The 22,251-nt window shown below is 39.9% G+C and overlaps 1 protein-coding gene across 10 annotated transcripts in view; it reads left to right on the top strand.

Annotated features, from left to right (window-relative positions):
- The first annotated feature begins 248 nt into the window (after positions 1-248).
- The window catches only part of LOC117959002 (ankyrin-1-like), an 81,238-nt gene continuing 59,235 nt past the window's right edge, over positions 249-22,251 (top strand). For 3 of the 10 annotated variants that reach the window (XM_034895815.1, XM_034895814.1, XM_034895813.1), the window contains exons 1-2: positions 249-374; positions 3,847-4,674. In XM_034895815.1, coding sequence (XP_034751706.1) covers positions 4,549-4,674 — 126 coding nt within the window. In that variant the 5' untranslated portion in view covers positions 249-374; positions 3,847-4,548. The remainder of the gene's footprint in view (positions 375-3,846; positions 4,675-22,251) is intronic. The other 7 variants (XM_034895818.1, XM_034895819.1, XM_034895822.1 and 4 more) reach the window with 4 other exon arrangements.

Below are 22,251 nucleotides of genomic sequence, written 5' to 3'. Positions count from 1 at the left end.
TGTTATTTATGATCAAATACAACATGCACTGTGTGCTCATTAAAACTGTATTACTATTATTAATTCATTTCATTTTATCAATGCATTTATTTCAAATGTATGGCTTTAAGTGATACTTTTGCCACCTACTATGTGCATGTCCAATGTTAATGTCCACCCATTGTAATAGTGCTGGCTACCATAATGTTACTGGTCTGTACCTGTAATGCAGTGGAGTAGTGTGGTGTGGGGTTGAGATTCAAACACAGAGCACAGGTTGATACCAAACTGCACCTCGCGGCTCGGAGGGTGTAGTCTAGGGCTCGAATTACCTAAACGTACAGCTATACTACATAAAAGCACATTCATAAGTAACGGTATGCAAGGGTTTTATGGTAAGCAAGTTATTAATTATTTATTTGCATTGTCCATCCATTATTTGACAGTAAAGTTCAAACGTTATAGCCAGCTGCCTTAACTTTTACTGTTACTTTTATTTTTTGTAAACAAGCTAGAAAATAGCAGAAATACCAGTGACTGACGGAACCCAAACTAGTAAAACATTTGTAACATGTTGGGAACTGCTGTAACCAATTGTTAGCTAAATAGCGCCTAACTACTTAGTCAGCAAGTACAAGTTTGTGCCATGTTAGCTAACAGCTTTAGTGCTAGCTATGTGTAGCTAGCCGTTAGCTAACACCGAACATTGGGAACGAGGTCTGCATAAGAGGACTTGTCTTAAAATAAGAAACAGGAGCATAAGCTCGTTCAGCAAGCAAGCTATCTGCTTGGGAGCTCTCGTTGGCTGACTGCTTCTAGCTAGCCTTTTTAAGTGGCTTTTTTTTATTGGTGACATACATAAATGCCACAGCCCTACTATAGTTCCATTGATGGGGGCCCAATTGCAGACCTACTAAAATTAATACCATACATTCCTCCTCATATTGGCTGCATCATGTTTCGCATGTCATTGATTTGTGTCTGTCTTGTTTAGAAAGCAAAATATATGAAAAATATATTGATGCTTTTATGATGGTGCATGAAGATAGTCCCAACATGAAGGTGTATGTACCACCTACTGTACAGTAGGACCTAAACTGCAACAGTGTTTTGTTATGTCCAACACATGAGGTGAATGCAAAAACATTGGCTAACATTGTGGGCTGGACACTCTTTCACAATAAAATGCCTATTAAAATGATTGCACCATCACTGGTTGGCAAGAATGAGCAGCATGTCACTATTCCTTAAAGTGACAATTTTTGGGTTATGGGTATGTTGAGGAACTATCATATTTTCACAACAATTAGAAGGCATGTAGCAAACAACAGGGATATGTGACCTCTCTTCTTGAAACTAATGTTAATGGCAATGGCAGCACAAAGACATTCATACACTGGACTGATCCTTAATTATGGTTTATTCATTCAAGTATTTAAATGATTGGTCATATAAAAAACGTGCCTGCCAAAGATCATTTGTTACATTACTTAATAAACTAAGCTATGGGAGCATAGACTGTATAAATATTGAACCCTCTATGTATGGGAGCATCAATATTGTGCACCTAAGCCCTTCACCTATTTAGTCTCTATAATGTGCACACACTAACTTTAAATGTGCACATGCATCTGGGAATTGTTGGGTTTTTGTAAATTATAGAGTGTGGTCTTGACCTACTCTATCTGTAAAGTGTCTTGAGATACTGGTAGCCTAATCTTGTTAGGATTTGATACCATAAATAAAATGTAATTGAATCTCCTAATGGTCCAGTTATTTTAAGCCAAAATGGGGGTCAACTTAGGACAAAATCCAACTGGTTTTGTATCCTCAATATTTCCTGAGTAAGGGAAAAAAAGCCCTAAAGAATCCCATTAGGGGAAAGTTTTGAAATAGACCCAAATATAGCCTTTTCATAGGTGGGGATAGGCTAACGTTTTTAACCTTTGGATATCGCCCTGAAAATGACTTAACATTAAATCGTTTACAGTTATATAAGATTCAACCAGACGTTTTCACTTGGCATTACCTAATGTGTTTTTCTATTGTGGTATTTGTGCAAATTATACTTAATTAGATTATGCACCGTTTGCCCATGTTAACAAACAATTTCAAAAAACTTGTAATACATTTTTTGTTAGTCTTAATGGAATTATTCAACTCAGTAATTCTCATGGTGATATCTAAAGGTTAAAATGTTTACCATATTTACTTGAGAAAATAATTATTAGGTGAATCAATAGGCGATCTTTGGAGCCCACAATTTACTGGCAGGAACATTTAACATTTAAAGCGATGCACTATTTGGCTATTCACAAAAAACAAACAACACGCCTGTCTTGCATAAATTCATCAATTATTTTCATACAGTCATACTAATTGGGATTTACATGGATAAATATGAGGGGAAAGGAGGGTGAGCATCCATTCTCTATGTGACAACCATTTCGTTTCAGTTTTTATGGTAGCTATAAATCCCTTTTTTTTTCATTTCAATTCCAACCTTGCAAATGAGTAATTATATTTTTACTGCGTTGTCCAGATTCATATAGCCTGCATGAAACACCATGGCAAGAAGGCACAGGGTATCTTAGATGTGCTTTTATAAGTCCATAATAGCGTAGCCTAGTGTAAGGGCAGTTGGATTCTCTTAGCATCGTGGTTGTCTTTTCCTATGAATTAGGAATTCTCCTTCCCACCTTTCCTTGACCTCATGACCTTTTTCCTCGTCCTGGAAAGACTTTTAGAAAAAGACATGCGAAGTAGCCTATTTTTGTTGACTATGCGTCCACACCCCTTTTCTTGTCACATGGTTTTTTTGTTGAAGGCTATGCTGCATGTTTCCTTGCCATATCATTATGCAGAAAGAGGATGTTGCAGGTGCAAAGGGGAGGAATAAATAAGATGGAGTGAGAGAGAGTTGGATGTCACCTTCTGACAGCAAACGCATCTTCTCTCTAATTCAGAAATGTGGGTTACAAAGAGCAAACATATCGTGTGACTGGCATAAAAATGTAACCGTTAAGATGACAAGAAAGACATGAGTCATAGCTTCGCTCTAAATACCTGATGGGCAGTTACAGTTGTGCTCACAGAAAGTATATCATTTTAAATTAGTACATTGAAACGGAAACTATCGGAATGACATATTATAGTCTTCATAGACATAACTCTTGTTATGAATTGATACTATAAATAATATTTAATTGAATTCATAGGAGCCAGTAACATGGAGTAAAAAATTATCTAAAGTGATAGATAATGAGATTATAAAAAATAGATAGTGATAAATAATATTTCATTTTGCAATAGATTTAGTTTCACAGAGGTACTTTGTGTTAGACAGCGAATCATTTTAGACATTGATTGGAATTTTTTTACAAATTATAGTTTTTTATTTAGATTTATTTTATGGACATCATCACATTGACCAGTCACAGTCTTTCTGCCTTCACATCTTTAAATTGTATTGTATGCATGCGTTTGTTTACTCATCTGCTACTGAATTGCAACATCAAAGAGCCATGCCTAACCTCCTGATGGGATGGAAAGAGGGAAAGTGGTGGAATGAAAGGGGAGGGAGTGGACATGCAGTTTTTATGAACCATTCATGTTGTTGATGTTTTTCCCCCTGTCTGCTTCTGACACGATAATATGAGGGAAGTAGTCTAGTGTAGTTCATGTTAATGGCACCATGTTTCCTTGCTACCTTAACATCAACCTTGGATAGTCAAGAAGTGACCCAGCTGTGAAAAGAATCACGTTGCAGAAGAACAAGCACTCAGATTCTGTACAACCAATGAAAGATCCGTTTCTAGTTCACAAGCTTCCATCTCTTCACACTGTTCTTTCTCCATCTGTTTCCAGGTGGGAGGTGCCAAGGAAAAGCCATGGTCAGAGAGAGAGGGAAGATGTGCAAAAAATAATATTTTGAAGGCATTCCTCAGCTTTGGCACCCTTATCATTTGTAGCTCACTTATGCAAGACGCATCAACAGCTATTGTAAAAGAAAACCGTTTAACAGAGAATAAAACTGAAAGAAGGGGCAGAACAGCAGGACATTTGACAGATAAAAAGAGGGAGCTCTGCAGCAGGATTCCCACCGTGCTGAACACAGGACTGCGTGACTGGTCTGTGCAAGCAGAGGGAGGAGAGGGGAGAGAAGGGAGGAAGGTAGGAAAGAAAGAAGGGGGAGGGGAGGCAATTCAGCGCAGTGAAAGCTGACTGGATGAGTAGCAGCCGCGGCACAGGCAGCAGCATCAGCACCACTAGCTGTAGCATCTTTCTTTGTGGCTGCTGGAGGCTGTCCTGTGGCTGCTGTAGCATCAACATCACCCGTTTACAAACACGTATATCTGGACACGGACGTCCTCACTGCTTGCTGCCTTGTACACACCAATATCGTGGTGGCCACCAGAGAAGAGGTAGTATGTGACAGGACTTGGGGGACAGAGGGACGCAGGAAGAGGAAACCAGGACGAGTGGTGGTCGTGCAAACGGGAGGAGGGCGGGAGTGACGCCGACTAGAACAGCAGCAACAGCAACAGTAGCAGCAGTAGCAGCGGCACCATGGCACAAGCCGCCAAGCAACTCCGTAAGACCAAGGACCTCGCTGAGGCTGCCGCCCAGGAGCAGAGGGAGAAGGAGGAGGAAAAGATCAAAAAGAGGAATCGGTCCAGGGACCGCAGGCGCAAGGTATGGCTGTCTGTCTCAAGAGACAGGGGAGGTGACGGTGTTTCTTATACCCATCTTTTCCACTCTACCTGTCTTTTTTACCTCTCTATGGTTCTCTCTATCACTACATCTATTGTGCAAGGTTGGTGAGGATGGAATTACACACGTACAATTACACAGTTGGTTTTATGGCCTCAGCTGGTGCGTGTGTGTAGGCTAACCAGTCAAGCACATATGCTCTGGTACAGGTTGTGTTTGCACAATTAGGTGTTTAGCCATGGGGGAATGAAAAGGAGGCTGGTGATGATTGTGTGCCGTTAGAGATGGGACCAATATAGGCTGCTGGTTAAATGACAGGTAATGTCAATGTCACTTTTCTGTCACAAGCATTTAGGAGGATTTCAGGCTTACATGGGTGCAGATCATTTATATTAATGCAGTGCAAGTTTAGTGTACTGCACTTGCATGCATTTGAATACATATAATCCCATTAAAATGCAGAGGCATGCTCAATTCTTTCCCACGAAGCTGTGTTGGTCTTACATTTGGTGTTTTCCCCCATATTAATTTTTTTTTAAAGGGGAAGCTGTAAAATGGAGGGGGAAAATGGAGGTACACTCATAATAACTGCAATTTTATACATATGTATATCTTTTGTGGGGAGTATGTTTGTGCTACATGCATTGTTTAATCAAGAATCCCAAGCTAATGATATATTATTTGCTGCTAGTATTTTTATGTAACATGCATAAAATATTATGTAGGCAAGAGAATTCTCATTCACCCTTCTCCCGTCTCACTTCCCCCCTGCCCTCCCACACTCTGGTTGTGCCTTTAGGAGTAGATATTATTGGGGTGCTGCCATGTACTCATGCTTGGCGACACTTAAATGATGCATATTCTGCTGTAAAATGTACTTGTTGAATGGATCAAAAAAACTTGTTAGAATGTTGTCCCTTAGTGAAATTATGCAATTATGCCATGTTAAGAGGCTACGCTCTCAATTGCTTATTGTTTCTCCTGCCATGTTGTGTGTGTGTGTGTGTGTGTGTGTGTGTGTGTGTGTGTGTGTGTGTGTGTGTAAAAAAGGAAGTGCATTTGTCTGACAGAAAAAAGGCTATGGTTCAAAAACTTGAATCTGCAGAAAGAGCTTGGGTGCTCACAGTGTAATTTCTTTTCTGTAGTATTTAATATTTTTTCAACTTAAAACAGATTGATTGTCCTGACTGCAAAACTGCGTGGTGTGCTACAGGTTTCCGAGGCTATACAGTTGGCTTTAAGCAGTATGTTGTACTGGTTTACTTTTTGTAAAATAATCTGGCTAACTGTAGTGATGAAAATGTAGTTATGTTGCGAGGATTCTTTTTTTTTCTTTTTTTTTTTACAGAAACACAGAATCACTTGTTAGCGGTATATTGTCACCAAAATACACCCTCTTTAATATCCCTTATGCACATCTAATCTTGTATTTGTCATCTTAAAAATCTATTATCCTAGATAAAACCATACAATTTGATAGCAATATGGAGGATCTGATGTGATTAGCAAATCATTGCTCTATTATAGTGGGAAATCATTGGGGTTGATAGCTCATTACATAGGGACTTGGCTTGGGAACTGGAGGGCAGACAGTTAAAGTCCCAGATGGACCAGGTATGGAGGGTGGACTGGTATCTATGGAGGTGCCCTTTAGCAAGGCAAGGAACCCCTAACCGCTTGGGGTGCAGTGCTGCGGCAATCCATCATTCTTACATGTCTTTCAGCAAAGATGTGTCTGGCGGTAGAAATGTTGCTGTACTGTTTTTGTTAAGCTTACGCTTGAGAACAGAACTTAACCCACTAGGCAGACAACGGCAACGGTTTATTAACAAAAAAAGCTGAACTGCAAAAAATGGGGGTCAACGGGGAAGCAGGGCGTAGAAGAAGCAGGTTGCCGGCAGTCTGGGTTAGTGAGCGGAGATCTTAATGAAGGCTGAGATATTCAGGAACAAGGCTGGAAGAGTCAAACGGGCAGGTGGAGCTTGGCAGAACTAAAAAGACCCAAAAACTGTGTTAATGGTCAGACAAGCTGGGTAACAAAAAAGGCAGTGAGCAAAATGCATGCTAGCAGGAAGCAAACGGGTCAAGAACAGGCAAAGAGTTTACCACTGTTGGTACTACAACGCACTAGTGAAGAGTAGAGGTTGAGACCTGGTTACAGCAGCAGGAGGAGGAGATGGCAATCAGTGCTGAGGGCTTGCAGTTGCTTGATGAAGCTGGCAGGTGAGCGTAGGCAGAGTGGCTACGCCCGACCTCTCACAGTAGGCTTGTTCCAGCGGAGCCAGGCCTGTCGCGGAACCGATAACCGGCGATCGCCGCCATTGCATGTCGCTTAGATTTGTGTCTGACTTGATCCAGACTTGCTCTGATGTCATGCTCACGTGGGCAACAATAAGCTTGAGATCAGGGCGGCCGCAAGTTTTAGAGTCAGGTGACGCAGTTGCTCTCCACCGATTATTTAAAAGTTACTGTCTCCAGACAAGTACAAATCAGAAAACAGAGTGACTGAAAGAGGATGGGATGATGGCCAACAAGTTTAGGCAAGAGTGCAGAAAAAAACACGCAAAAACGGCCAAAAGGAAAAAAAAAAATAGATATGTTTTGTATACATGATCTAATAAGACATACATAAAATAATTAGGCAAAACACAAAAAGGCTGTTGATCTATTTTACCACATTACATCTGAACACCTCATGTTTCATTTTCTAAGAAGCCAATATCCACCTTTAAACATGACTGAGCCTCTGACATGGAAGATTACTGCAAGAGGAGGTGACGTTCACAATCATGTTTAAGGCTTTAGAGTCGAATGACTACAGCATTAAAACTTCAGTACACAAAAACAATAATCATTAAAACTTGTGACAAATGCTTGTCAAAATCTAAGCTTTGTCTAGGAAGTGATTAGCAAACTCTGAGTAGCAAACTCAGATTTATATGTATATTTTTAAAAATCACACATGGAAATGTACATAAAACAATTGTTGCATTGAGATGCATTGATAATTGGTTTAGAATTGAGTCATCAGCCTCTGAATCAGAACTGAATCAAATTGTGAGTTGCCAGCCCAATCTCATGGCAGTTCGGGAATGAAGACGATATTTAATCTATTGATCCGCGTACAGAGACACAATTTTCTTGTTTTTTTGTGGTGGTGAGCAGGAATGTTAAACTGATGTATTTCAATGGGAAGCATCTTTCAGCACGATTACGGTAGAGAGTAGTATTGAACATCCGTGTAAGGACTTTCACCCAGAAGAACAGGCATCGTATCTCGTGTAAAAGTTCCTTTCCCCGTTGTTCTTTTCCTAACCAATTTATTTTCTATACATTTTCTAATAGCTGCAATTCTTTTCCTAATCGTCCCGTTGTTGTAGCTTGTCCCACGTGCAGTGGTCGGTCCCGTTGTTGTGACCGGCGTGTGGCATTTCATTTCCAGGTTGTTGCGTCCACTATAGCAACCCAGTGTCATGGCAGTTGTTGCCGGCGTGTGGCGCTTCATTTCCTCGTTGCAGCCCCCAGAGACCGCGTTAATAAAAAATACTAAAACATATGATTTGATTTGGTCCAGTTTCAGTGCACTCAGCTAGCCATTCACTTGCTGATAACGTTTGCTCCCTAGACTATGTTTATTTTACTGTTCAAAAATTATGTTTAATATTTCATTAATGGTCAACAACTCTCCATCTCAACTAGTTCCTTTGGCTTGACTGGGGTAGAAAAAAAAATTGAAGTAGCATCTAATACGACATCTAATTTCTTCTGTAGTTAAAAGTTGATTTTCAGCAAGAACTCTCATTTATTTGGATCATTGTAATCCTCAATGAGAAAGGGAGGAAAAAGCACACATAACATATTTATTGTATTGCTGTCTGCAAGATTTCGCAGCTTAAGGCACATTTGATGCAACAATAAGGAAGAGTTTGTTGCAAAAATAAACCCATCTCTGCTTCACAGTGGCCTTTCTCCCTCACTCTCACCTCAATCATCAACCATGCCACTTTGTATCTGTCTCTGTCCATCTCTCTCTAAATCTTTCCTTTTTCCACCAGTGTATTGTTGCTATGCAAGATACAAAAGGAGTGAGGAAGCAAGTCAGAGAGTGAAAGGAAGCACAGGCAGGTTTTAATGTTCTGGGGATGTTAATTAGCTCCATTCGATGTAAATCAAACTCGGCAGCATGGCATCTCTCTTCCCTACTTCTCCCATTGCACAAAGGTCATCCACCACAGTGCCAACAGAGATCCTATCATAGGTCTGGAAGGACTGGACACTAATGTAGTTAATGAATCTGCAAAGAAAGTGCATGGCCATTTTGCTAGCTCTGCTGGTTAAGATGCATGCCACGAAGCTTTTAGAGTCATAGGTTTTGGAATAGATCAACAGCCTTTGTCACATACTTCTTTTCTCCTTAATTTTCCTGTCTTTCCCCACCTATATCTGAAAAATGAAACAATAGGGTTTTTTAAGAGAAGAATAAGAGCAGAAATGTTACTAAGGTAAATCAAATTGTATAACTAAAATGGGTTTTTTCATAGGGTGATTGGTGCCATGCTGTGCAAGGGAAGCACTGTGATCAGACTGATTGGAAATGACAAGATAACAGTAAATATGCTTGTGTGCAGATCACATTCTGATCATTGATCACTGGTATATGATTACTAGTCACGAGTCACAACAGTCCCATGATTGTCATTGATCTATGCTGCAATGAATTAGGGACGTCCCAATCAAGTTTTATTGGCCCGATCCCTATCTGAATCCTTAAACATAAGGTGTCTGATGATACCGGGTCCGATCTGGGAGTTTTTCTTACCTATGGTGGTTAAATGATGTATCTGACACATTAAGATGTCAGCTGTAGATTTCTAATGTACACCCTAGTTTTTGCAAGCTTCTGCATCCAAATACTGGAGTTCCTGGTTCAAAACTATTAAATTGATCATCTGAATTTGTTAATATGTTGAATTGAAGTTTAACTGCAAAGTGCAACTCCTGTAAACAATGTGACGCAATCAGCTAGAGAGAAGTATAGCTCTCTTGACGCTCTTGACTACAAAAACACAGTTGCACCATGATGAAACAGAGTGGAGCTTCTTTCCTTACAAACAATCTTTGGCAGAACACAGACACCAGCTTGCGGAGAGCACTTTAACCAGACCACGGACAAATTCAATTTCGGCCAGTTATCAAGTTACTCACAGAATTAATGTTAATTATTGACATCATTGCCGGCAGCATTAATTATTTTAAACAGTGAAAGTAACGGTCAGCGACGGCTAAAAAGGAGAGTTTGCTGCCTGATTGTTAGACATCTTGTATGTAAAAACAAACACGTAACGTTTCCAAATGTGTGCAAAGAGTTAGTCTAATGAATTGTACCAATTAGGGGGAAAATTTGAATTCCAACTTAGTATTACATGTACTTCATTAAATCTAATAAGATCAGTCAGTCATTTATGGAGGACAGCATTTAGAAAGGGCAAATAATGACATGGCTGTGATAATACATAATAATAACAATGAAATAATGTGAATAAAGAAGCACATGAAAATTGGTCATCTTCAAATGCTGTATTGCTGGGTTCATTTTAATTTCTCTATAACTTGGGATAAACTAATCCGAGACGTGAAACCTTTTATTGTAGTACTCTCAGCACGAGGCTCCTTTGGCCTGTTCATTTCCCTGTTTCCTCTAGGCCTGCACTTATTACAATGGATCCAAAGATTTGCTAATGGATAGTGTGTGTATTTTGTGTATATGTGTGTGTGCTTGCTCGTGTTTTCAAAGGAGCTGTATGTGTGCATGCGTGCACATACAGTTTGTGTGAGTGTAAGTGAAACAGCAGAGCTTCAGGGTATCTCATTCCACTTTTATGTAACCTTATGGATACCCAACCCTAATTGGCTAAAAAAACCTCCTCTGTCTGTCTCTCTCTCTCTTTTTCTTTGCTGCTCTTCCAACTTCTTTCCAAAACAAAACAACACATGGAACAATGACTTCAGAAGTCATTTTCAGCTATGCCTAAATTTAGTAATTGAAGGTGGTAGCATCTGCATGAATATATAATTTCAAATACATTTAAGACAAGGTGAACATTAATCTTCATTTGGCTTTTTTTAGAGCTTTGGATGTAAATTTATAGATCATTCCTGTTATTGCAGTTGAACCCGAAAAGTCAATCATACACAGTCAATCATACACTGAAGCACGCAGTTTTGACTGGCTACTGTGAACTGCATGAACATTTAGATTTGAATTGATTTATTTCAAGTCAGACAAATTTTAACTACAAGAAGCCCAGAGGATGACACATGGAAGCATTGAGTATTGTGCTCCTCAGTCGCGTGACAAATCTTCATGGATTTTCTACAGCTTTTTTAGAGAACACAGGGCAGCACTGATTAAAGACTTACAGTATATCACTGTCTATAATATCACTATTATGACTGTTAAGATTGTGGCGTCCGTTGCTTTCCCGTACAGAAACTCAAGTGAAGATAAATACCTCTTATAAAGAGTCCATCATGTTTTTATAATCCTCCGTGTCCTCCTTGGCTACCATGGCTACTAGCAACTGCGTGAAGGGGGTTGCGGTGCACCATCATGCAAGTCTTGTATCATGTAGAGGCGCTGAGAGTTTTGTTGTTATTACTACGATTTTAGTTTGCTAGATGTTCAATGTGCTTCACCAGATGGGGGCTGTCATTGTCTGTCATTTGGGGCTGGACAGGCGCAGAGTACAGTGGGTTTATCGGTGCTTGTTTTCTGAAAATGTCTGCATACAGGGTTGATGAGAGTAGTAAGACTCAACTGTACAGCTAAACAAAACAATGCTTTCTGTATTGCTGCTATAAAACAGGACACATATAACTTAAAGCCTTCACGTGATATCAATTGTTACATGTTGAGTTATACTGAATATAATTCCAGGTGGTGCCGGGTTTGGTGAAAGCTAAAACATTGGATCAATTCTTGTCAACATTTGTAGAGAAATTATATTCATGTTTTTTGGCAGACAGCGGTGATAGGTAGTGTAACAGCTTTTTCATCTCCTTTGAGAAAAGGGAGGGCAGGATGAGCCAAGGTCGAGCAGAGCAAAGCAGCACTCAGCCCAGCCCGAAGCCGCCACAGGCTATATTTACCTGCCAGCCTAGGATTACACTGCATCTGAGACCAGCACTACACACCACTACTGTGTGCTTGCTGAGCCCCCGCTCTGAATCTGTATCTAAGGTTGTCCTGGATCCGTACCTGCTCAGATAACACAAGAAGATTCCAGAATGGAAGCACGATGGCCGATATTTATCAGACCTCTCTGAAGGCTTATCTAGGACTCGACTCTGTCACATATTTTGATCTGGAGAGATCAGAGTGATTTTAGAGACAGTAAGCATGCCTTGTCAGACACCTTTGATAGATATCTGGAAAGTCATTGTGCTCCTTAAGTGCAAAACCTTGGTACCAATTCTGGTTTTGTATCTGCAGTTCTTGTACATTTATGTATTTAGTCAATGGACATGAATGAACTGGCAACAGTTGACGTGGTCAGAGAGTCACTGTGCCGGTGGGCGATTAGATCAACGTGCAGTTGTTGAGTTCCTCAAGTGTCACAGCTTATCTGCAAGCCCGTGCCAGTTTGTCAGAGTATCCGTCATAACAGTTGTTAGCAAGGCCAACCAATGTGAAGCCCTGGCACGCAGAGTGAAGGGTAACAGGTATAACTCTTTTGGCAAAGCTTATTGTTTCCCTGGGGTCAGTCAGCAGTGACTGAAGTGACTGATGTTACCACGTGGCAGGATGATGAAGTGATGAGATGGACAATCGCATGCCTTGGTTGGCGATGGTCTAGTTACTAGACAGATTCTCAGTTCAACAGGACACGCTAGAGTGCAAAAACCTTGTTGATATATGCTGATGCTGAGTGCAACTCACACTGCATCTGATGAGACTACAAGAACAACATGAGTCAGACAGCAATTGTATTACAGTTTATTTTAGAGATTTGTTTTGCATCCAAAGCAACTCCATCTCATATCAAAATGGACATATGAAATATACAACAGTTATAAAACACATCTTATTTTAACTGACCTACATACAACACATACCAGCTACTAACATCGCAATTGACTTATGACAGGTCATTACCATAATCAGTACCTGAGCGCTGTTAATTCCTAAGAATTATTAGAGGGAGAGTGAAAGTGATACAGACTGGCACAATGCCATACAAACTGATATGCCCACAAAGAGAACACACACTCACACACACACTTAGAGATGGACTTTGGCATTATGTAATGGAATTAATGCTCCTCAAGGTCTATGTGGATCATTTGGCTTGCAGGAACTTACTAATGAACAGAAGTGACTGATCAAAACTCAAGCATTTCATATAGGGGGTGGTGTTGTGAGATGGTTTCAAGATTAGTTTGCACACTAATCCTGTTATTGTCTATAGGTATGATTGCATGCATTTTAAATTGCTTGAATGTAGTGCAACTTGCCACGTGCTCCAAACTGACTTGAGATTGATCTTATGTATTATATTGAGGATAGACCCACTTAATCGCCCTGCTAGAAGAAATATCTCTTTTAAGATTATACTCTACAGTTTTGGTTAAGATTGTGTCAGAGAGGTGTGGATTCAATTCACTTACTGAATTTGTTTTCTAAACAACATATTTCCACCGACTTTTTTTTTTAGAAAATTCTAACAAATTATCAAAGTGTCACTCTCGCCAAAATCCAACATAGAGTGTTTTTGTGAATGGACCTGAGTCAAACTTTAATTTAAAAGCATAATTAGGATGGAAGCGCCGCCTTTAAGATTGACTGTATTTTTGTTTTCGGTCAAATGGCCTTTTGAATGGGAGTGCTTGGGGAACTACTATGATAGCATCAAAATCCACATTTTTAAAACCCTAAAAAGGCTTGACACAACATAAAACTTTGCTTGAAGTATCACCAGGGGCTCTACACATGAACTCGAGCATTGAGAACATAGTGTACACAGAGTTTACTAAAAAAAAAGGATTTGAACGACTCACTTTTAGAGGTCGACTGATAAGGGTTTTTCTCCGGATGATGCCGGTCTTTAGAAATTAGGGTCATCCGATGGCTGATAAATGCCACCAATTTATTTTTGCTGATATTTGGCCGATACACGCTTGTTTTAAACCTCTATTTCAAAGATAAAATGTAACACCAATGATTACTTAAGATTCACAAAGTTTCTCAACAAAAACATTTATTGAACCGAAAAAAATAAACTTTGTCAAATCAACTTTTTAATGAAAAACAGTAGTAGTGCTGCACACAGTAGCAACCAACGGCATTTCTTTGTTTTAGGTCTGAAAAAAATGTATAGCACTAGAACACAAAAAATCGAATTGGATCTTCACTTCCGCTATGGCTACTTAAACATTTTAGCAAAACTAGGCTGCAGATACACATGCCTATTAATCGGCTTGATATACTGTATCTTTAGGCAGTAGTGGCTTAAAGATAAGCACCTAAAGATATGCAGTGGTGGCCTCAAGGTTAGAGAATTCCCAGAGCAACCGGATAAAATCTGATTGAGGAAAATGTCCCTCAGTACCTTCACTGAGGTGCCCTTGAGCAAGGCCTTTAACCTCCAACCCCTCCAGTGGAGCTGTTCAGTGGCTGGCAGATGTAACTGTGTGAATGTGACAGGTAGTTTCTGCGAAAGAGAGGCTGCCTCTCAGTGAACCTGCCTGAGTAAATCAATAAATAAAAAATTAAACTTGTCTGATGCCGATTATGTGAAAAATGCAAAATAATTGGCTGATTACAGACTTTAGCAGTTTGTTTTTCTGGCCGCTGCCATCCTGCCGGTCAAAAAGCGTTGATCCCGGAATGAAGAGTCCTTAGGAGTAAATGTCATTCTTATATGATGCTCCTGTTTCAACTGAAAGGTCAATATTGTACAAAACAACCAATTATCCGTGCATTTAAATGGAACTAAGCTTTAGGAGCTTTCCATCTTTACTCTCCTCCCTGTTGCGTTGATGGTGAATCTTAAAAGCGGCGTTTACATCCTAATAATGTGTTTAAAATGAAGTTTGACTCGGGTCCATTCACAAAAAACCCTAGGTTGTATTTTGGCGGGGGTTACATTTTAATACACCAGGCTTTAGCCCAATTTTAACCACTGGTGGTAAAAGGCCTGATGTCTGTTCCAAACATTTTGTGATTTAAAGCTGCTTAGTAAAACTAACCTTACTGCTCTGGTTAAGGCAACATATTGGATTATTAGTTTTCCTACAAACGCAAAGTACTTAGCAAGGATGCAAGATAGAAATATGTGCGGGGATGCTCAAAACAAGTCATACAATGTAATTTTGGATTTGTCTGTTACATTCACATGTAGCAGTAAATATGACATTTGGGGATTGAAAAGTGAGATATGACTAAAAAGTGCTTATTACTTGATGCACTGGAAGTAAGTGTTCAATGACAAGTAGTGTCACCTTTATTTCGGCCATTGAGGCATGCACGTGTGTAGGTGGTTTAATTGATTGTGTGTGTGTGTGTGTGTGTGTGTGTGTGTGTGTGTTCTGAAAGGTGCCATGTGTCACTGGGATTGCTGCCTAATGTCAGATGTAATGGCTCTTCTCTCTTCAGGCTCATCCTTCAGTGACCAATCTATGCTGGTCGACAGGGCAGACCATAGAAAGGAATTGAATTCTATGAATTCCTATTTTATTCCTAAGAACATACAAACATTCTGATAAAATCAAAGGGATTGAGTTAAAGATGACTTTGTACTGTAAACAGTATGGGTGTTCAAGTTGTGAAACTACTAAAAATGACTAAATCTAACATCAGAGATTTCCAAACATTCCAACTAAAACCAGCTGCCATTCATTTCCTGATCACTTCACAGCTCTAATCCGAGAGAGCTTGCATCACTCATTGATGGCAGCTGGGCTGGGAACCCCACAGCAAGGGGAGACAGCTTCAAGCAAACCCAAACTGAGGTTTTCTCCTCGTTTGACTCTACACCATGACATCCCTCTGCTACTTTTTATCATTATGCCCATGAAAAGTATGTAGAAAAAAGAAAAGAAACCAATCAACAGCGCTTTATGCCTCCCTGCTCCTCTGCTGTCTACTGTACAGAGGCATTGAGTTGGAAAATGCACACTGCACTTGTATAAATAGTTCATTGCTAATTCAATTTTAAACTCTAGATGGAAGGAGGAAAAGCGAAGCAACTGTTTATTGTTTCACCATGCCCTCAGCTATTTTCTCCCTCATCTGTTTCTTTCTGTCTCTTTGCTTATCCCTGCTCTTCGCAGTGTCTATCTCTCCGCATCCCGCCATCTTGTCTTTATGCCTCTTCTTTTTACCACATTTATTCCTTTTGATTTTTAATGGTAGAACAAAAAGGAGCACATTTTTAGTACTGTTACAGGGGCTGTAGTTGCAACGTCAGAGTCTGCAGCTAACTAGTTTATCAGCCCAGCCGTTGTAAAACCAGAAGCCAGGAAATGAATGTGTATTTGGCATTCTAGCGGCTAAAAAGTCTATAATTAATGTCACGCATCATCAAGCTATTTACCACAATACAAAAGTCTGAAAATGTGTGTAAATACAAGTCTTAAATGGCGGAATGTATTTTGGGCAGCATTAGAGCATGACTAGCATAAAACAATCCATCTCCTTTTACCAGTCTGTGCACATGGCAGAGTGCTTTATCGCTGAGCTGTTATTGACTGGTAAGGATCATGCACCACACTGAACCAAATGTTAATTTACTGCATGGTGTGCAGATTCAGCCTCATTAACTGACATGGAGATCTTTCTCAACGGAAAGCCCTTTTCCCTTCCACCTTCTTGCCCCCAGCCATCCCTCTGTCTCTCCCTGAAGGTCCTCCCTAATGCCACGATAATATTGGCCGCAGCCAACACATTTTAACGGAGGATAGTCTCTCTTACGCTTAACTGTCTTTTTCCCTGTTTGTCAGCAGTTAGTCATGCACAAAACTGTTTTTTTTTGCGTTTGTATCAGGTAGCACAAATCATTCATAGGACAACCATTATTAGTCACCACAGAGTTGGAGGCTGAGTATAGTAGATAAATGTTAACACTGTGTTTTGCCAGAACAGTCTGTGAGTCATAAAATGTGTTTTTGCATTTGATATCCAGATAGCAGGAACAGATGGAAATGTGATACTGCTCTGGAGGCACTGAGTGGACAGTGTTGATTTCATCATGAGTTCAACCCTTTAGTTGGCTTGTTTTCTAAAACAATTGCCTTGCTGATTAAGGACTTAACGGCAAAACAGTCAAAGTCACGTTACAGAGTTTTGTGTCTTACCTGGAGAATCGAGAGAACCTTTGCTTGACATCATCTTATCTGTTTACTTCCTGTAAGCTTCTATTAAAAAAAGTCACAAGAGGATCGAGCAGAGCCAGTGACTAAACTGCAGAAATTCTCTCATCATCCACTGCTGTTACAGTGTGATCTACTGTATAATTACTTCATAACATCACCTTTGGTTAGCAAAAAGACTAATTCAAACCAGCTATGGACTAGTAGGATGGTGATACAGGTTTAGTGGCCTACTACATCCCTGAGTATCATGCTTTGTGTTTCGGTGTGCCAGAAGGACACGCATGAATCACTGAAACGTCTGACTCGATTGATTGATTGCATATGTCTTGAATTCTTACATCCACTGTCCTGCTAACACACACACTTGAGTTTTTACACTCGTCTTTCTCTGTTTCACGTCTATGACTCTAGACTTGTGGCGATAGACAATCAGATTGTATATCAATGATTAAAGGAATAATCCGTGACTGGAGAAGACTCTGCGCCCTACTTTTTGTTTTCTGGTGGAGCGGTAAGTCTGGGGCTAATATACAGCAGTTAACGATTGAGCTTCCCTGGTGTGGAGCTTTGCCTCCAACACAACATATAAACTACAGTTATTATGGAATTATCACTGCAGGAGCCAGCTCAACAGCAGAACATTTGACACGCTCATCAACAGAGAGCCAAAAAGTAAGAGAAGACACCGCTAACTACTAAACTAAAGTAGCTAACAGAGCTAAACCTGTGTAAACAACTGTGGGATAAGCAAGAAAGTTGCTAAAAGGAGATCGCTATGAGTAGTACTTGAGTGAACTAATGCAACGTTATTTTTACATCTGAAGTGGGGTAATTAGCTCCTGTAATAAAGAATTTAACAAAAACAACTGAGTCGACTACCGAAGCAAGACGCTATCAACAGAGAAGCACGTTAGCCAATCAGGAGGCAAGACCAGGCCGAGCAGGTGTTGCCAGTTTTATTGATCAAAGTGAAAGCCGCTTTGAATAGGCATAAGACGTTATGTCCAGTTACATGTTCAATGTAGCTAGACACGTTCAGTAACCACGATTGGATGATTTGAAAATATTAGAGAATGCCAAAGCTTATATTAGTCATAGAAACACACACAAGCTAAAATATTTGGGGCCTGACTGTAATGACAGAGAGTCTGACTCAACATTTTTTAAGGCGGGATGACCGGCTGACAGAGTGACAGGGTGTGTTAGTGGCTCTGCATCAGTAGTCCCATGGGGAAGGCCAAGGTGAAAGGACAAAAAACCCACCTCCAAATATGCACAAACATAGTAAAAACCTTAAACCCTTAATCCTACATCTTAACAAGTTAAGGCTTTTTCTCCTTCATCAGAATTCATGTCAGGAAGTTTGCTGAAAGTGATTGATTATACTATAATTTACATCCCCAAAGGGAAAATAGAGAAACAACTCTGGCATTGTAAGTGCAGCATGTTATATTTATCTCAGTTTACAAATTGGTCTCTGATTGCTCTATATTTGTACTTCTTCTTATGTAGCACTAAGTGCACACACCTTCTGGCACAAAACTGCTAAAAATCACTCCCATGCCAATTTAATGTTTAAAATAATGAATAAGGTCAAGAGCAGGAATTGTAAGAAATGTTTGAAAGTTTTTTCTGCAGCTTACACCACTAAAAATTCTGGAACGGTAGCTTTAGCTTCTGTCGGTTGTAGATACTTTTTTATTGTATTTCTGTTTCAAACCTACCTTTGAAATTTTAAGAAATGGCAACAAAACGGATACTTAAGGCTGCAGTAGTATGTTCCCCGGTGGCTCAAATCTCGCGGTTGTAACATGGTTGATGGGAATCTCCACTCTGACATGAAATATTAATTAGAAAGAGCATGCTTAATACATGTACATAGATTTTCCTCAAGGCCAAGTACTTGATGTATGATATGTGTTGGTTTGGTCTTTTAATGCTGTGTATAGTCTTGTAACATAGAAACAATTAACACAATTATGAATAGACCTTTGAAAAAATAACTATTCTTAACAAGCAGAGCTTTTACCCCAAAATGGAATTAGAATTTAAAATGCTCTATTTCATGTGGAAGACTGACATTTATGTGCAGACTAGGGTTGCAAAGGTTTGGTAACGTTCTGGCTATTTTCCAAGGGGAGTTAAACTCTGGACTTTTGGTAAATTTGCACAATTAAAATAAAATAAATATTGAAATTATTTTGGGTGGAAATACACATAGAAAAGCAATAGGGTCTGGGTCTTATGACATGTTTCAGTTAAAATTCACATTTTTATGTTAACCATGGTTAACATTTAATGTTAACCATGCTTGCATTCAGGAAATTCAGTAAGATTACAACCCTCTGCACACACAGTGCATTCTCCCATCACAAGTGCAGCCCACACCACTACCAACAATCGTGCACTGTCAGAGCCAAAGGACTGCATGCTTTCATATGAGTATTGTGTGTGTATTTGACAAAGATGTATATTTTTTATCCCGTTTTTTCCTGCATACATTCCAATGGAAAGTTTACACCTTGAATACTCCTAGAACTTTGTAACCATAGTGTAGACATTTGTAGCACGTGAGTGTACAGTTGTATATGTATGTATGTATGTATGTATGAATATTACATGCTTGATACACAGCACAGACAACAAGCATCAGCAAGTAGTGAATGATGATGATTGATGGTGCTCTGTACGAAGTGCAGCTTTCTGCAAATGCAGTAAGCTGGTCTAGCCTTATTTTTAGCTCTCTCTGGTGCATAAGGTTTATTATAGCTTTAGCTTTGGAAAGAGCTCAGTGACTTCGCTTGGTGACATGTGTCATAGATATACTTCTACCCACTTTGCATCCTTGTTTACCAGCTTGCGTTTTAGACAAAGCCTGATAATGCATTTTTATGAATGAATTGTGCGGTAAACTGAGGGCACAGTTCTCTTTTGGGCATATAAGGATAGTTGCATGAGTGAAAATGAAAAGCTTGTATTTCAGAGATACATCAATTCTTACTCAACAAACAGCTATATGGTTTATGTTTGCAGTATCTTTGCCATTTCACTGTCTTGTTGACTTGTTTTGAGAGATGGATTTACCCTGGCCTAGCCTTCCTCTATTGATGGATTCAATAGTCTCACATTTTGTTTCTGTGGGTCCGTGTCACTGTGATCGTCCTGGAGTCTGCTTTGTCCTACAGCTCCTTTTTCAATCATTTAGTATTCAAGTTTTTCTCTCTATGTATCTCTTTCTGTGACTCACTTCTAGAATCTAGACTATATTGAAATGCCTCTGGGCATTGGCAGGCTAGGTGTACTTGACCTTCACGTTCGGCCCTGGTATCAGGAGTGTGTCCCATTGATGAACAGCTCCTTGTGGGCAAAAACGCCCCTTGTGAACCTGCACAGAATGCTGAATATCTCAAAGTTAGCTTTATTGACCAGCCTCAGGGAGTGGTCACAACCTAGGGAAATCCATCAGACCAGCAATGGCAATTTGCAGCTGAGGATAATACCATTATTCTCTTCTGTTGGCATGATGAGAAAATTCGGTTTTGTGGTTCTGGTTCTGGTTATGATGTGATTACTGTATGTGTCTTAAAATCATATGTATTTAAATTGGATATCATCTGCACATTTCATTCAGAGAATAACCATTAAAAAACAGATTTAATAACTTGTTTTAGAGCAACATTTTGCTTCATGAGAACAGGGTGCATTTAAGTCTAATTTTCAGTGCCTTAAGGATAAGAAGACAGAGCTTGCCACTGCTTTTGTTACAACTATTGCTGTATCATTGTTATTTTTAGAAGCAGTAGTCATAACGGTAGTTAGAACTCACCATACTAGCTGGAGGTAGCCATGGCCTCATGCCATCTTGTCATGTAGTTCATCTTGTGTTTGTCTTGTATGACTTTTCCTCCTTCATCCATCCCCTCCATCAGCACCTCTGTGCCCCCATCGCTTTCTCAGCATGAGTCTTACTGGGATGACTTTACACCCACTGGGTGATTAGTGAAGACCTGCTGTCACTGACACAGACAAGCCCAGTGGGGCCGGCACAACATGCAGCTGCCACATACATGCAGACATAAATATGCAAACACACTGATATAAACACCAGTGTTTTTAATGTAATAAAAATAGTAATGCTCAAAGAACAGAAAGGAGGTTACAAATGACAACTGTCTCTGTTTACTTTTTTTCCAATTGAAATAACTTAACTTAAGGTAACAAAAGTTCGTAAAAATATCATCAAACCAATTAGGTACATGCCTTTGTATATAATTATAGTGAAAGCTTAGACACAAATAGGCAAATTCTCAAACAAATCCCTATACCTTCATGTGTGGTTTATTAAAAATAGCTTATGGTGCATGGCATGCAGCAATATATTCTCACATACAACCTATTTGGTATATATTTGGTCTTTCACAAAGAGAGAGAGAGAGAAACCTGCTTTAGTTTGAGGTGCATCAGTCTTCCGTCATTGTGTATCTGCCCCCCAGATTCTTGCTGAGAAAGGGAGTAAAGGACATTAAAGGGATTCCTTCCCCAGCAGTGCTGCAAAGGCTGCTAGGAGATAGCTAGCTTTTAGAGCTGTATGTGATTTACTCGTGAGAAGATGTTGGATTCTATTTGTTTTGTTAGAAAAACATTTATTTAGAAATATGGGACATTTTAAAGAAACTGTGTGGGTAGGAGGAAGGTTATGGCTCATAAACTGGACACCTTTGATCACTGTTCATGTGGAGGCCCTGGAACTTGAATTGCATGTTGTTGTATGCAGTGCACACTGCGAGCAGTGAGCTGACACGTGCATCCCTGTGTTTGTTGGAGTCTTTACATCCTGTAGTGAGGAGCATATGGCGGCTTCTGTGACCGCCTGTTGGCAGCATGGCTGAGGATGACGTAGCATTTTAAAGTGCACGTCCATGCTGACATGTCTGCTCATGAATTGAATGCACAGGTCTGCATGTTTCTGTATTAATATGTGTAAATCTGCACACCTGGATTTTTGGGGTGCATGTGCATTCACATGCAGGCTAAGACGGTGTATTTGTCTTGTGCTGTCACTGTGCTCGTGTGAGTGGTTATGTGTCAGCTCCAGAGCTCTCTACAGTCCTGATTCATGACACGGGTGATTTGGTAGTCAGTCAGTCAATGTCACGATAGGGCAGCAGCTCCTTGGACACCTGCCCC

Source organism: Etheostoma cragini, chromosome 16 (genome assembly GCF_013103735.1).
Source record: "Etheostoma cragini isolate CJK2018 chromosome 16, CSU_Ecrag_1.0, whole genome shotgun sequence".
Classification (NCBI taxonomy): Eukaryota; Metazoa; Chordata; class Actinopteri; order Perciformes; family Percidae; genus Etheostoma; species Etheostoma cragini.
This window is presented reverse-complemented; position numbering and strand designations above follow the sequence as displayed.